Source organism: Scyliorhinus canicula, chromosome 3, assembly GCF_902713615.1.
Source record: "Scyliorhinus canicula chromosome 3, sScyCan1.1, whole genome shotgun sequence".
Taxonomy (NCBI): Eukaryota; Metazoa; Chordata; class Chondrichthyes; order Carcharhiniformes; family Scyliorhinidae; genus Scyliorhinus; species Scyliorhinus canicula.
Genome location: NC_052148.1, coordinates 270925192 through 270940096, shown reverse-complemented (window position 1 = coordinate 270940096; position 14905 = coordinate 270925192). Strand labels below are relative to the sequence as shown.

Here is a 14905-nt window from a genome sequence, read left to right as displayed (position 1 = left end):
TATTCCCCAAACCAGAACTATGGCAATTATACTTACTAGGAGTTGCAGGCGGGCCAAACTTCTGAAAATCTTAATTTTGGTTTGCATATTGAAGATGCAGGGGTAGGGAATTAATTGGAAAAATGCTTCCTGTGCAAAAACATGATGTTAACAATTCAGATTTATGTTTGATAATGAATATCTCGGAATACTGCATTTATTGCCTCTAAAATTATTTTTGTAAACTTTCCTTGAACACAGAGCAAGAAGGTAAAGTAAGAGGACAGGTGCTACAGGAATTGATGTCCAATGTTGGGATAGTTCTTTCCTTATCCCTTTAACTAATTAATTTCATTTATTCTTGATTCATCTTAATGCTTCATACAGAATTGTACACATTTAGCAGTGTGTGGAGTCTGCACGTTCTCCCCGTGCATGCGCGGGTTTCCTCTGGGTGCTCCAGTTTCCTCCCACAAGTCCCGAAAGACATAGAAACACAGAAAACATAGGAGCAGGAGGAGGCAATTTGGCCTTTCAAGCCCACTCCCACTTCATTCTGATCATGGCTGATCAACCAATTCAATAGCCTAATCCCGCTTTCCCCCATATCCTTTGATCCCCTTTGCTATAAGTACAAAGGGCTGGATTCTCCGTTCTGGAGACTATAGGCCGGGATTCGCTGAACCCGCGCCGGATCGGAGAATCACCGAGAGGGGGGTGCGAGAATCCCGCCACGTCGCTCTGACAGCGGGCCGCCGATTCTCCGGCGACCGGTCGGCGCGCCGCAGGTCGGGGGCCGCTGAAATAGGCCCCCACGGCGATTCTCCACGAGCGACGGGCCGAACTCCTGCCGCGTTCCGCCGAGTCACCCTGGTGTGGTTCAAACCTGGTGCAACCCGGCGGGAGCTCGGACCCATGGTCAATGTGGACGTCCTGGTTGGGGGGGGGGGGGGGGTGCGAGGAGATCTGACTTGGGGAGGGGGCCTCCAGGAGGTCCAGCACTGCGATCTGGGGCTTCCGATTGGTGGGCGGCTGCGATCTGGAGGAGGCCTACCTCCTTAGCGCGGGCCCGCTGTTCGGCCGCCCACATGTTGCTCCGCTCCGGCGAGGAGATAGCAACCACGCGCATGCGCCGTCGTGGAGACGGCCATCGCATGCATGCACAGACACACGCCGGCCGTGGCACACATGCCGTCGAGCGAGGCCGTGGCACATATGCCATTGAGCACCGGCTGTGGCGCGCATGCCGTCGAGCGAGGCCGTGGCACATATGCCATTGAGCACCGGCTGTGGCGCGCATGCGTGGACCCACGCCAGCCATGCGGAGCCGCCTTTCTGAGCTGGAGCAGCGCACATCACTCCAGCGCCGTTCTAGCCCCCGAAGAAACAGAGAATCGCTGGGCCAGGAGGCCCGTTTGACGCCGGCGTACACCACTCCGGTGTTTATGCCGGCGTCAACACTTGGCCGGGACTTCGGAGAATCCCGGCCTGTGTCCCCACGCTGGCATAAAAAAGGTGGAATTCCACTCCCGGAATTCCTGCAGCAATGTTAAACTGATTCATGGTCAGATACAGGTCCCCGCACCTCCGGGTCAGAGACCACGCATGTGCACTGCAGCGGCCTCCAGCGGCCGCCCCGTGCTCCATGGCGGACTCAGACCACGGAGCCAGACAAAATAAATAAACCCCCGATCGGCCACGTGCCCGAGCCTCAACCCCCGTACACTAAATCCCCGCCCACCTATAAGGCCCTCCCCTGGTCTCCGATTCGCCCGCCCCTGACCAGGGTGGTCGCGGACTGAGTCCGCAGCCACCATGCCTGCATTGGTTAGTTTCAAGCCATTGGGAACTTTGCTGGAGGATTGCTGAGTGGGCCTCTGGCAATGGCCCCCCGGAGGTGCGGCGTATTCCATGATGACGCCGATTTTCGGTGCCCGGAGAATCGCTGAACCGGCGCCGGCCATGATTCCAGCATCGGGCTGCGGATAATCCATCCCCATATCTAACCGCCTGTTGAAACCATACAATGTAAGCCTACTTGTGAGAATAAGAAAGATTATCATCATAATAAATGTCTAAAATCTGCTGTGCAGGAAATTACTCGGGAAAATCAGGACCAGGACTTATACTTCCCCAGTTCTCTGCTGAAAACAAGTCCTTCGCTACAATAGCCTAATCATGGCAAAGTGCCATTATTCCTCATACTCAGCTTTGGCTTTGAACCTCGTGGTGCTGGAGGTAGCTGTGTAGCTAACTGGCCCCCAGTTCTGGGTTGGAATAATGCAAAAATATATCTACATCCTTACACTTGTACATCTATCCCTCAGCAGGAAACTACCTGAAATTCACCTTGGGCGCTGGCATCATTTTCAAAATGGTGATAGTCTCCACTGTAATTATTCTCACCTTGAATGGGGAGTTCAGTATTCATCGTGACAGAGACACCACTCTAGCCCTGGGGCAGGGCCATACATACATTCAATCTCAGACAGTGGTCTTTCCATTGTTATGTGTGCTGAGTACAGGGTTTAACATTCCACAAATGGTGTTTCTTGCCCAGAAACTGACTGGCTCCTCTCACGGACAAGCTTATATTGAGCACATAGCAATTTGGGAGGGGTAGAGAGAAAGAACAACCAACAGCACAGCACAGGAGCAGGCCCTTCGGCCCTCCAAGCCTGCGCCGACCATTCTGCCCGTCTAAACTAAAACCTTCTACACTTCCGGGGTCCGTATCCCTCTATTCCCATCCTATTCATGTATTTGTCAAGATGTCTCTTCAACGTCACTATCGTCCCTGCTTCCACCACCTCCTCCGGCAGCGGGTTCCGGGCACCCACTACCCTCTGTGTAAAAAACCTGCTCACACATCGCCTCCAAACTTTGCCCCTCGCACCTTAAACCTATGTCGCCAGTAATTGACTTTTCCACCCTGGGAAAAAGTGCCTGACTATCCACTCTGCCTATGCCACTCATAATTTTGTAAACCTTTATCACATCGCCCCTCAACCTCTGGCGTTCCCAGTGAAAACAATCCAAGTTTATCCAACCTCTCCGCATAGTTAACACCCTCCAGACCAGGCAACATCCTGGTAAACCTCTTCTGCACCCTCTACAAAGCATCCACATCTTTCTGATAGTGTGGTGACCATATGCAACATTCCAAATGTGGCCGAACCAAAGTTCTGTACAGCTGCAGCATGACTTGCCAATTTTTATACTCAATGCCCCGACCAATGAAGGCAACCATGCCGTATGCCTTCTTGACTACCTTCTCCACCTGTGTTGCCCCTTTCAGTGACCTTTGGACCTGTACACCAAGATCTCTCTGACTGTCAATACTTTTAAGGGTTTGGCCATTTACTGTATAATTCCATGTAATAGACCTCCCAAAATGTATTACCTCACATTTGTCTGGATTAAACTCCATCTGCCATCTCTCCGCCCAAGTCTCCAACCGATCTATGTCCTGTTGTATCCTCTGACAATCCTCTTCACTATCCACAACTCCACCAACCTTTGTGTCGTCCGCTTCATTTTCCTCCAAATCATTTATATATATACTATGAACAACAAAGGTCCCAGCACTGATCCCTGTGGAACACCACTTGTCACAGCCTTCCATTCAGAAAAGCAGCCTTTAACCGCTACCCTCTGTCTTCTATGACCAAGCCGTTCTGTATCCACCTTGCCAGCTCACTTCTGATCCCATGTGACTTCACCTTTTGTACCAGTCTGCCATGAGGGACCTTGTCAAAGGCCTTACTGAAGTCCACGTAGACAACATTCACTGCCCTTCCTTCATCAATAACCTTCGTCACTTCCTCAAAAAACTTGATCAATTCAGTGAGGCACAACCTTCCCTTCACAAAACCATGCTGCTTATCGCTAATAAGTCCATTTGCTTCCAAATGTGAGTAAATCCTGTCCCCAATAATCTTTTCCAATAATTTCCCTACCACTGACGTGAGGCTCACCGGCCTATAATTTCCTGGATTATCCCTGCAGCCCTTCTTAAACAATGGAACAGCATTGGCTACTCTCCAGTCCTCTGGGACCTCACCTGTAACCAGTGAGGATACAAAGATTTCTGTCATGGCCCCAGCAATTTCCTCCCTTGCTTCCCTCAGTATTCTGGGATAAGTCTAATCAGGCCCTGGAAACCTATCCACCTTAATTCCTTTTAAGACGCCCAACACCTCCTTCTTTTTGATATCTACACACCATCATCCACCAAGTCTTCCTCTTTGGTGAATACTGATGCAAGGTACTTATTTAGTACCTCGACCATTTCCTCTGGCTCCACGCATAGATTCCCTACTCTGTCCTTGAGTGGCCAACCCTTTCCCTGGCCACCCTCTTGCTCTTTATATAAATGTAAATATAAATACCTTCAGATTCTTCTTAATCCTCTTTATCAAGGACTGTTCATGACCCCCTTTTGCCCTCCTAACTCCTTGCTAAGTTCCTGCGACCAAACATTAAAGTATCAGTTATATGGGGCAGGTGGGTATAGAGGGTTGTGGGCCAAATGCGGGCAATTGGGACTAGCTGAGTGGTAAAAACTGGGCAGCATGGGCAAGTTGGGCCGAAGGGCCTGTTTTCATGCTGTAAACCTCGATGACTCCGTGACCAAAAACCGGCAAGCACAGGGATATTTCTCAGAGTTTAGAAGAATGAGAGGTGATCTCATTGAAACATGTACAATTCTTAAAGGTCTCGACACGGGAGAGGCTGGGAAAATGCTTTGCCCTGGCTAGGAAATCTACAACACAGTGTAGACAGTTGTAGAAGGCGAGGCCAATCACGTTGGACTGAGATGAGGGGAATTTCTTTACTCAGGAGGTTGCGTATGTTTGGAATTCTCCGCCAATTCACAACTCAGGAGGTTGATAGAATTTTGGGTAGTAGGGAAATTAAGGGGTATGCGGGTCGTGCAGGAAGGTGGAGCTGAAGTGAAAGGTGAGCCATGACCGGGCCCAATAAAATATTCCTCATCAATTTACTGAACTCACACAGACAACGGGAACATCACCGAGGACATCTGTTGGATCGATGTAGAAACTGCTCGCCGGCATTGGAAAACGTGCACGGGAAGATATCTGCGGACAGAATTGATTGAAACATAAGTTTTCTACAATATTGCAGACTGATAATCCCCACTCTTTGTGGGATCTTTCTGTGCACAGGTTGGCTGCTGCAATTTTTCATTCCAACAGTCATCGCCTTTCCAAAAGTACTTCATAGGCGGCAAAGTGCTTCAGGATGCTCTGAGCTTGTGAAAGTATCCATATAAATGCAAGTTCTCCCTTCCTTAACATTGCGGTGCTGGGGGATAGGGTGGGGTAAAAATTAGAGGCACGGGGAGTTATGTTGAGATCATACTGTAAATCTTGCTGGAGTTTATAGAGTCAGTGGGACGGTGGTTTACTCGTAGGGGCCTGGTGGGCGCCTGTCACAATACAACTCGTGGACCTACCTGCTCTATGTCATTGGGGAGGCTGTGTCAAAAGAACAAAGAAAAGTACAGCACAGGAACAGGCCCTTCGGCCCTCCAAGCCTCTGCCGACCATGCTGCTCGTCTAAACTAAAATCTTCTACACTTCCTGGATCCGTATCCCTCTGTTCCCATCCTATTCATGTATTTGTCAAGATGCTCCTTAAATGTCACTATCGTCCCTGCTTCCACCCCCTCCTCCGGCAGCGAGTTCCAGGATCCCACTGCCCTCTGTGTAAAAAACTTGCCTCGTACATCTCCTCTAAACCTTGCCCCTCGCACCTTAAACCTATGCCCCCTAGTAATTGACCCCTCTACCCTGGGAAAAATTCTCTGACTATCCACTCTGTCTATGCCCCTTATAATTTTGTAGACCTCTATCAGGTCGCCCCTCAACCTCAGCTGTTCCAGTGAGGACAAACCGAGTTTATTCAACCGCACCTCATAGCTAATGCCAGGCAACATCCTGGTAAATCTCTTCTGCACCCTCTCTAAAGCCTCCACATCCTTCACCTAGTGGCATTGTCGCTCGACTAGTAATCCAGAGACCCAGGGTATTGCACTGGGGGCCCGGGTTCCAATCCCATCACGGCAGATGGTGAAATTTGAATTCAAGAAAAAAATCTGGGATTAAAAGTCTAATGATGACCATGAAACCATTGTCGATTGTCATAAAATCCCACCGAGGGAAGGAAGGGAAGGAGACCATATCTGGTCTGGCCTACATGGGGCTGTAGACCCACAGCGATGTGGATGACAATAAATGCTGGACCAGCCAGCGATGCCCACATCCCAGAAACAAATTTTTTTAATCAAGTGCCTTACCCAGCAGCGAGTTACCCAGCAGCAGAGTATCCAGGGCGGGGAGGACTCAACAGAATTTCCCTACAGAAGGAGGATATTCGGCCCATCGAGTCTGTACTGACCCTCCTAAAGAGCACTCTACCTCGGCCCACTCCCCCGCCTTGTTAATTCCGTGAACTGGATTACCTGGCCAATAACAGAGCCACTGCCCTCCCGTACCTGTCAATACGCAGCTATTGAAGCGATTAGACAACGAGAGGTTGTTTTCCCCTGGCTGCAGAGTCTGGGACACGGGGGCGCAGGCTCAGGATAAAGGGTTTACTCCGACATGAGGAGAAATGTCTTAATTCAGAGCGTTGTGAACCTTCGGGAAATTCTCTGTCCCAGAGAGCTTGTTGATGGTCATTCGCTGAGCGTATCCAAGGCTGAGATCAAAGGACATTTGAACTTTTAAGCAATCGAAGGGATATGGGGAGAGGCGGGAAAGCGGGCCGGGATTTTCTGTCTTGCCTGCCGCGGGGACCCGAAATTCCTGTCTGAAGTCAATTCCTGTCCGTCAAACCTTCCGCTCCGCCCATGACTTGAACAAGTGATTTCACTTTGTTAGACGTGCTGTACCTGCACACTAGCAACTTCTGAGGAAAGGGGAACGTTGGAGGAACATCCGTAAATATTCAACAGGTGAGAAGAAACTGTTGTTATAGATACAAGATGGAGCGAAGAATAGGAGATAAGCCAAGAAGATACGGTGAAATTGGATGGTGGGAGACTCTTGTGATTTACAAACATTACAGTAATATCGTAGCTCCTAATCACAAGTGACATGTGCTGAAATTCCGTTACAGGGTTGGGAAATCTATATTTAGTTTTGAAAAAACCTGGAATGGGAAGCTAGGATCAGGAATGGTGAACATGTAAACACTGGATTGTTCAATACTCATCTGGTTCATTCATATCTTTTGGAGACATAAATCCATCATCCTTGCCCTGTCTGAATCCCAGAACAACAGCAATGTTGTTCAGTCTCATCTACCCTCTGGAATGGTCCATCAAAGTCATTCAGTTGTGTCAACATAAACATGGACTGCCGCAGTCTGGTCGCCCAGCACTTCCTTCTCAAGGGACAATCAGCGATGGGCGGTCAATGTTGGCTTCAACAGAGGTCCTCCGACGAGTGAAGAAAAATAAATATTTGACAGGTAGGGATGAGGTCAGAGCACTTATCACAGTTGACCTCACCTTGAAAAGCCTTTGCAGAATATCTAGACAGTTGCACAGTTCATCAGGAAATCCACTTTGCTTGCTAGAAGTCTGTTGAAAAAGTCTATGAGATACACTTTTATACATCGTCACAAGTTTCTCAAAGAAGAATTCATTGAGGTTACTCCACCAAGATTCTGAAAGAAGAAATAGTGTTATTGTGGTCATGAAGGACATGGGGGATCGCTCATAGATCTCCCCACGGACTTCTTGGACTATCAGATCCCTTATTGAGCAGGTGGAGGCTCGTCCAGTAGGAGATGCATGGCGGGAGTTTCAAACCTGCAGTCCAGACACTGACCGGCGTTTCTGGGGATCCCCAGGCAGGAAAGCAAGGGTTGTAGGCCGCTGCAACCTTTTGTTGTCTTAATAAAAGGAGTCATTGTCAGAAGACCGACCTTGGCAAAGTAATTACATTGGCGACGAGGGGCTAAAAACAAGTTTCCTGAGCAGCTTTCAGAATTGAAAACAAGCAGCTCCTCTGGTAAGAAACAAAATGTTTCTCTTCAGTGAACTCGAGCCCCATGATGTTAATGGTGAAGGCTGGGCCCAGTATGGGGAGTGCACCCCATGATGTTAATGGTGAAGGCTGGGCCCAGTACGGGGAGTGCACCCCATGATGTTAATGGTGAAGGCTGGGCCCAGTACGGGGAGTGCACCCCATGATGTTAATGGTGAAGGCTGGGCCCAGTACGGGGAGTGCACGCATTACTTCTTGTGGGCTAATAACACTGTGGGAGACGAGAAGCAGAAAGTGATTCTGCTGAGAGTAAGCGGGACCCTGACATTCAGCGTAATAAAAAGCCTGACCGACCCAGGTGCCCCGACTCGAAAGCCTTTGACGAGCTCGTAGAACTCATGTAAATCACTCTGACCAAAGTCCTCTATCTCCATCTGAATATTGTGCTCAACGAGACAATGTCAATGCTGCAGAATGGGGTTCTTGGCCAGGCGCTGTAGCCAATATCAGATTAAAATTTCATCGGATTTAGTAATTTAGGGGAATGTTACGGGAAGATGCTGAGAACACCAGATTGAGCACAGGATAGTGGATAGAAGAAGATAGCATAGTGGTTAGCTCTATGGGTTCACAGTTCCAGGGTCCCAGGTTCGATTCCCGGCCTGGGTCACTGTCTGTGCGGAATCTGCACGTTCTCCCCGTGTCTGCGTGGGTTTCCTCCGGGTGCTCCGGTTTCCTCCCACAGTCCAAAGATGTGCGGGTTAGGTGGATTGGCCATGCTAAATTGCCCGTAGTGTAAGGTTAATGGGGGGATTGTTGGGTTACGGGTATACGGGTTACGTGGGTTTAAGTAGGGTGATCATTGCTCGGCACAACATCGAGGGCCGAAGGGCCTGTTCTGTGCTGTACTGTTCTATGTTCTATGTTCTAAGTCCCGAAAGACGTGTTTGTTAAGTGGATTGGACAGTCTGAATTCTCCCTCCGTGTACCCGAACAGGCGCCGGAATGTGGTGACGAGGGGCTTTTCACAGTAACTTCATTGCGGTTTTAATGTAAGCCGACTTGTGACAATAAAGATGGTTATTATTCTTATTATTAGGACAGGTAAAGGGAGAGGAGTCTAGAACAAGAGGGCATAGGTTTAAGGTGAGAGGGGAGAGATACAAAAGAGACCAGAGGGGAAAGTTCTTCGCACAGAGGGTGGTGAGCATCTGGAACAAGCTGCAGAGGCAGTGGGAGAGGCGGGTACAATTTTGTCCTCCAAAAAGCAGCTGGTGGCAACACGGTGTCTGATGTGACCATCGATTCACTAGACACATGATTGGAAGTAAACTGTGGTTTTAATAGTCTTACAACTAAGCCAGCCTGCGACCAGAGGAACTGAGAGCAGGTTTACGGCTGCAGTACTTTATACTTCCGGTTAGTGGGAGGAGCCATGGGTGGAGACATGGGCGGAGCCAAGTACAAACTCCTCATCTCCCCCTATGGGCAGAGCCGTGCAACGGCTCACATACAGAGCCCACAAGGACATAATACAACGCAAGGCAATACAGTGTGAATTACGATGCATATAATTCACCACAGTGGGTTAGCACTGCTGCCTCACGGTGCCGAGGTCCCAGGTTCGGTCCCGGCTCTGGGTCACTGTCTGTGTGGAGTTTGCACATTCGCCCCGTGTTTGCGTGGGTTTCGCCCCCACAATCCAAAAGATGGGCAGGGTAGGTGGATTGACCACGCTAAATTGCTGCTTAATTGGGAGAAATGAATTGGGTTATAAAAAAAAAACAACAAAAAAAATCTTTGGGTTGTGGGGGATGAGACCCACGCAGACACAGGGAGAATGTGCAAACTCTGGCATGTGGCGGCATGTGGCACAGTGGTTAGCATTGGGACTGCGGCACTGAGGACCCGGGTTCGAATCCCGGCCCTGGGTCACTGTCCGTGTGGAGTTTGCACATTCTCCCCATGTCTACGTGGGTTTCGCTCCCACAACCCAAAGATGTGCAGAGTAGGTGAATTGGCCACGCTAAATTGTCCATTAATTGGAAAAAAATAAATTGGGTATTTTAAATTTATATTAAAAAAAAAATGTTTTAAAAAGCAGTTAGACAGTTACATGGACAGGATGGGTATAGAGCAGGGGTGGGCAAACCCTTCCGTGCAAGGGCCACATTCAGAAATTCACAATTTTAAAGGGCCGCATAGTATATTAAGTAAAATAATTACTTCACCCGGTTATGATTCTGGGCGCCTCATATAGAACATAGAACAGTACAGCACAGAACAGGCCCTTCGGCCTTCGATGTTGTGCCGAGCAATGATCACCCTACTCAAGTCAACGTATCCACCCTATACCAGTAAGTAACCCAACAGCTCCCCCCCCATTAACCTTAAAAAAAATGTAAAAAAAAAAACAATTTAAAAAAAATGTTTTTTTTAATGACTTGGTGGGCCGCATAAAGACCTTTGGCGGGCCGCATGCGGCCTTCAGGCCGTAGTTTGCCCACCCCTGGTATAGAGGGATATGGGCCAAATATGGGCAATTGGGACAAGCTTAGTGATAGAAACTGGGCAGCATGGACATGCTGGGCCGAAGGGCCTGTTTCCATGCTGTAAACATCTATGACAGAAACATATCGCCCCACTATGTAAGGTTTTAAATTTGGAAAAAAAAACCCAGGGGAACTCCTAGATCTTCTTTAAAAAATACCAGTGCAGCAACTCCAACAGTGCAGCAACACCAACAGTGCAGCAACACCAACAGTGCAGCAACACCAACAGTGCAGCACTCCGGCAGTGCAGCAACACCAACAGTGCAGCAACACCAACAGTGCAGCAACACCAACAGTGCAGCAACACCAACAGTGCAGCAACACCAACAGTGCAGCAACACCAACAGTGCAGCAACACCAACAGTGCAGCACTCCGGCAGTGCAGCAACACCAACAGTGCAGCACTCCGGCAGTGCAGCAACACCAACAGTGCAGCAACACCAACAGTGCAGCAACACCAACAGTGCAGCACTCCGGCAGTGCAGCAACAACAACAGTGCAGCAACACCAACAGTGCTGCAACACCAACAGTGCAGCACTCCGGCAGTACAGCAACACCAACAGTGCAGCAACACCAACAGTGCAGCACTCTGGCAGTGCAGCAACACCAACAGTGCAGCAACACCAACAGTGCAGCACTCCGGCGGTGCAGCAATTTCAACAGTGCAGCACTCCAGCAGTGCAGAACTCCGGCAGTGCAGCACTCCTGCAGTACAGCACTCCTGTAGGGGGGGGGGTCTGACCCCGGGGAGTGCCTCCGATGTGGTCCAGCCTCTCTGGCTGGGGTCTTCCTTTCCTACGCACCAGCTCCTGTAGCCCTGCGCCATGTTGCGTCGGGACGGCACGTTGAAGGAGACCACAGCGCATGCGCGGATCCCCTGCAGGGGCCAGAATTAGTCCTGGCAGCGGCCCGTTCACGCCGTCGTAAAATGCGACGGCGTTTACGACAGCATGGACACTCTGCCATGGGATTGGGGCATCTCGCCCCTGGAATGTAAAGCTCGTCTCAGCAATGGTGACCCTGAAACTATCATCAATTGTCGTAAAAACCCATCTGGTTCACTAATGTCCTTCGGGGAAGGAAATCTGCCGTCCTTACCCGGTCTGGCCTACATGTGACTCCAGACCCACAGCAATGCGGCTGACTCTTAACTGTTCACAAAAGCAATTCGGGATGGAAAACAATTTCAGGCCATCCACATCCCAGAAAGGAATGTTTTAAAACCCGCATTATTTTCCTTTTGATTTAGAAGATGGTTGTTGGCTCCGGTAGTTAGGTAATTTTAAGGTCAGGTGGCCAACACGTGGTTTAGAATGACACCGACAGCACGGGGTTCGATTCCCATTTTGACCTGCAGTAAGATCATCACAGGGCCTGTGGTCCTACGCCCCTCGAATAATCAGGAATGCTACTTGGAAAACAAGGAAGACCATTTCTGTGACTCTTACCAAGGACCTCCAGTTGGCTTTCCTCAAGTGAGGCAATTGCTGAGCTCAGCAAACACGTCAGCTTCACAACCCTGCTTTGCTCAATCAGAATGTGTATGAGCTCTGGCAGAACCAAATAGACTCGAAGAACTTCTACACCAACAGGAGATGCAGTTAGCGAAGGGATCAAATTATTCTCGACTGCATTAGTGACCTATTTGGGAAAAAAAAACATTGGAGTATGAGGAATACATAACCAACAAGCCACTTGAATTGATAAGCACCCTTGACGTAGTGCAGCTGCACAGGAGCATCTAGTCAAAATTTGGCACAAAGAATCGAAAAATGCAGAATACCGTTCGGTCCATCAATTCCCGTGCCAGCTCTTTGAAAGGGCTAACTGATTCATTAGTCCCACTCCCACAGCTCTTCCCCCCTCCCCCTCCCGAGGGCCTGCAAATTGGCTCCCTTTCAAGCAGAGAATCTTTCTGGCGTAACATTACCTCTTGTAAAAGTCTGTGATTCCTCCCCAGTTTCTCAAACCACACGTTCACTGCCGACATGTCAAGTCCTGAGGCCGCTCTGCCTGTGTTGAAATGGTCATCGCTGTAGTTCCAAAACCAGAAGTAAAACAAGAGTTAACGTCACACGACAGTCGATATGTTAAAAGTAGAGGAGGTCATTGAGCCCTTAATGTCTGTTCCGTCATCAATCAGCTCGTGACTGATCTGCCTGTATCTTTTTTTTTCTTTTTTTTAATAAATTTAGAGTACCCAATTATTTTTCCAATTAAGGGGCAATTTAGCATGGCCAATCCACCTAGCTTGCACGTTTTTGGGTTGTGGGGGCGAAACCCACGCAGACACGGGGAGAATGTGCAAACTCCACACGGACAGTGACCCAGAGCCGGGATGGAACCTGGGACCTCAGCGCCGTGAGGCGGTTGTGCTAACCACTAGGCCACCGTGCTGCCCATCTGCCTGTATCTTAACTCCATCCACCTGCCTTGTTTCCACAACCCTTAATATCCTTGCCAAAAAAACCTCCATCAATCCTGGTTTTGAAATTTTCAACTGTGCCCAGCATCAACAACATTTTGGAGGACAGAGTTCCAGATTTCCAATACTCTGTGAAGAAGTTCAGCCTGGTATCACCCCTGAACAGCATACGTCATCTCCCCTTACTTTATTTTTCATTCGTGGGATGTGGGCGTCGCTGGCTTGGACAGCATTTATTGCCCATCCCTCATGGCCCTTGTGAAGGGGCGTTGGGGTGCCTTCTTGAACAGCTGAAGTCCTTGTGATGTAGGTACACCCACAGTGCTGTTAGGGAGGGAGTTCCAGGATTTTGAGCCAGCGACAGTGATATGTTTCCAAGTCAGGTTGGTGAGTGACTTGTGAGTTGGGGGGGGGGGGGGCTAACTTCCAGGGTCTCTCAAGCATCTGCTGCCCTTGTCCATCCAGGTGGTAGAGGGCGTGGGTTTGGAAAGTATTGTCAAAAGGGACTTGGCAAGTTGCTGCAGTCTATCTCGTCGATGGTACACACGGCTGCCTCTGTGTGTTGCTGGTGGAGGGAGCGGATGTTTAAAGGGATGTCAGGGATGCCAATCAAGGGGAGGACTCCCTCCAGCAGAATAAATAGTTTATCTCTATCTACCCTACTAACTCCCTTAGTCATCTTAAACACCTCAATTAGATCACCCATACTTCTCTACATTTTTTTGTTTTTTTTTACTAAATATAAAGTAACCAATTCACTTTTTCCAATTAAGGGGCAATTTAGCGTGGCTAATCCACCTACCCGGCACATCTTTGGGTTGTGGAGGTGAAACCCACGTAAACACGGGGAGAATGTGCAAACTCCTCACGGACAGTGACCCGGGGCCGGGATCGAACCTGGGACCTCGGCGCCGTGAGGCAGCAGTGCTAACCCACTGCCCCACCGTGCTGCCCTCACAGTCTTCGAGACTTTTTTTTTGTCCAAATTTTCTGAGCAATTGCAATTTTGTATCAATTTTCACAAATTTTCTTTTTTATTTAAAATTTAGAGTACCGAGTTTTTTTTTTCCAATGAAGGGGCAATTTAGCGTGGCCAATCCACCTAACCTGCGCATCTTTTTGGGTTGTGGGGGTGAAACCCACGCAGACACGGGGAGAATGTGCAAACACCACACAGACAGTGACCCAGGGTTGGGATTCGAACCCGGGTCCTCAGCGCCGCAGTCCCAGTGCTAACCACTGTGCCACATGCCGCCCCCCGCCCTAGTCTATATTTTAAAAAAAAATTTAGAGTACCCAATTCATTTTTTCCAATTAAGGGGCAATTAAGCGTGACCAATCCACCTACCCTGCACATCTTTGGGTTGTGGGGGCGAAACCCACACAGACACGGGGAGAATGTGCAAACTCCACACGGACAGCGATCCAGGGCAGGGATTCGAACCTAGGGCCTCGGCGCCGTGAGGCAGCAATGCTGACCACTGCGCCACCGTGCTGCCCTAGTCTTCTATACTTAAGGGAATTTGAGCATAGTTTATGCAACCTGTCCTTTTAGCCTGGGTGTGTTGCTGTTGAATCTGCACTACACCCCTCCAAGACTAATACATCCTTCTTGAATTACAGCGCCCAGATCCGAATGCAATACTCCAGGTTTAATTGTTATTGGCCTGTCACTGACCCCCATTCATTTTGACCCCGGCTCCACTTTGGAAATCACAAAATCTTTCTGTTTTTTCCCCACCCTCTGGACCACCTGATCTCTCACACCACCTCCCACTCCCCCCCCCCCCCCCCGCCAAGCTAGCGGCTCCACCTCTCCAACTATTTGTCTGATCCAAAGTTTCAAACTTACCTGGTTTCCAGGAAGCTTCCATTGAGGGATGCAGCGGAGGAAAAGAGCAGGTCAATTTCCCTGCAGAAAATTAAA

General features: G+C 49.3%; 1 protein-coding gene across 1 annotated transcript in view; it reads right to left on the bottom strand.

Annotated features, from left to right (window-relative positions):
* LOC119963674 (probable E3 ubiquitin-protein ligase HERC4) overlaps window positions 1–14905 on the bottom strand; it is an 83706-nt gene that overhangs the window by 37657 nt on the left and 31144 nt on the right. Inside the window, exons 9-14 of the mRNA XM_038792992.1 lie at window positions 14831–14890; window positions 12484–12586; window positions 12002–12194; window positions 7520–7677; window positions 4995–5081; window positions 37–129 (exon numbers count right to left, since the gene is read on the bottom strand). Coding sequence (XP_038648920.1) covers window positions 37–129; window positions 4995–5081; window positions 7520–7677; window positions 12002–12194; window positions 12484–12586; window positions 14831–14890 — 694 coding nt within the window. The remainder of the gene's footprint in view (window positions 1–36; window positions 130–4994; window positions 5082–7519; window positions 7678–12001; window positions 12195–12483; window positions 12587–14830; window positions 14891–14905) is intronic.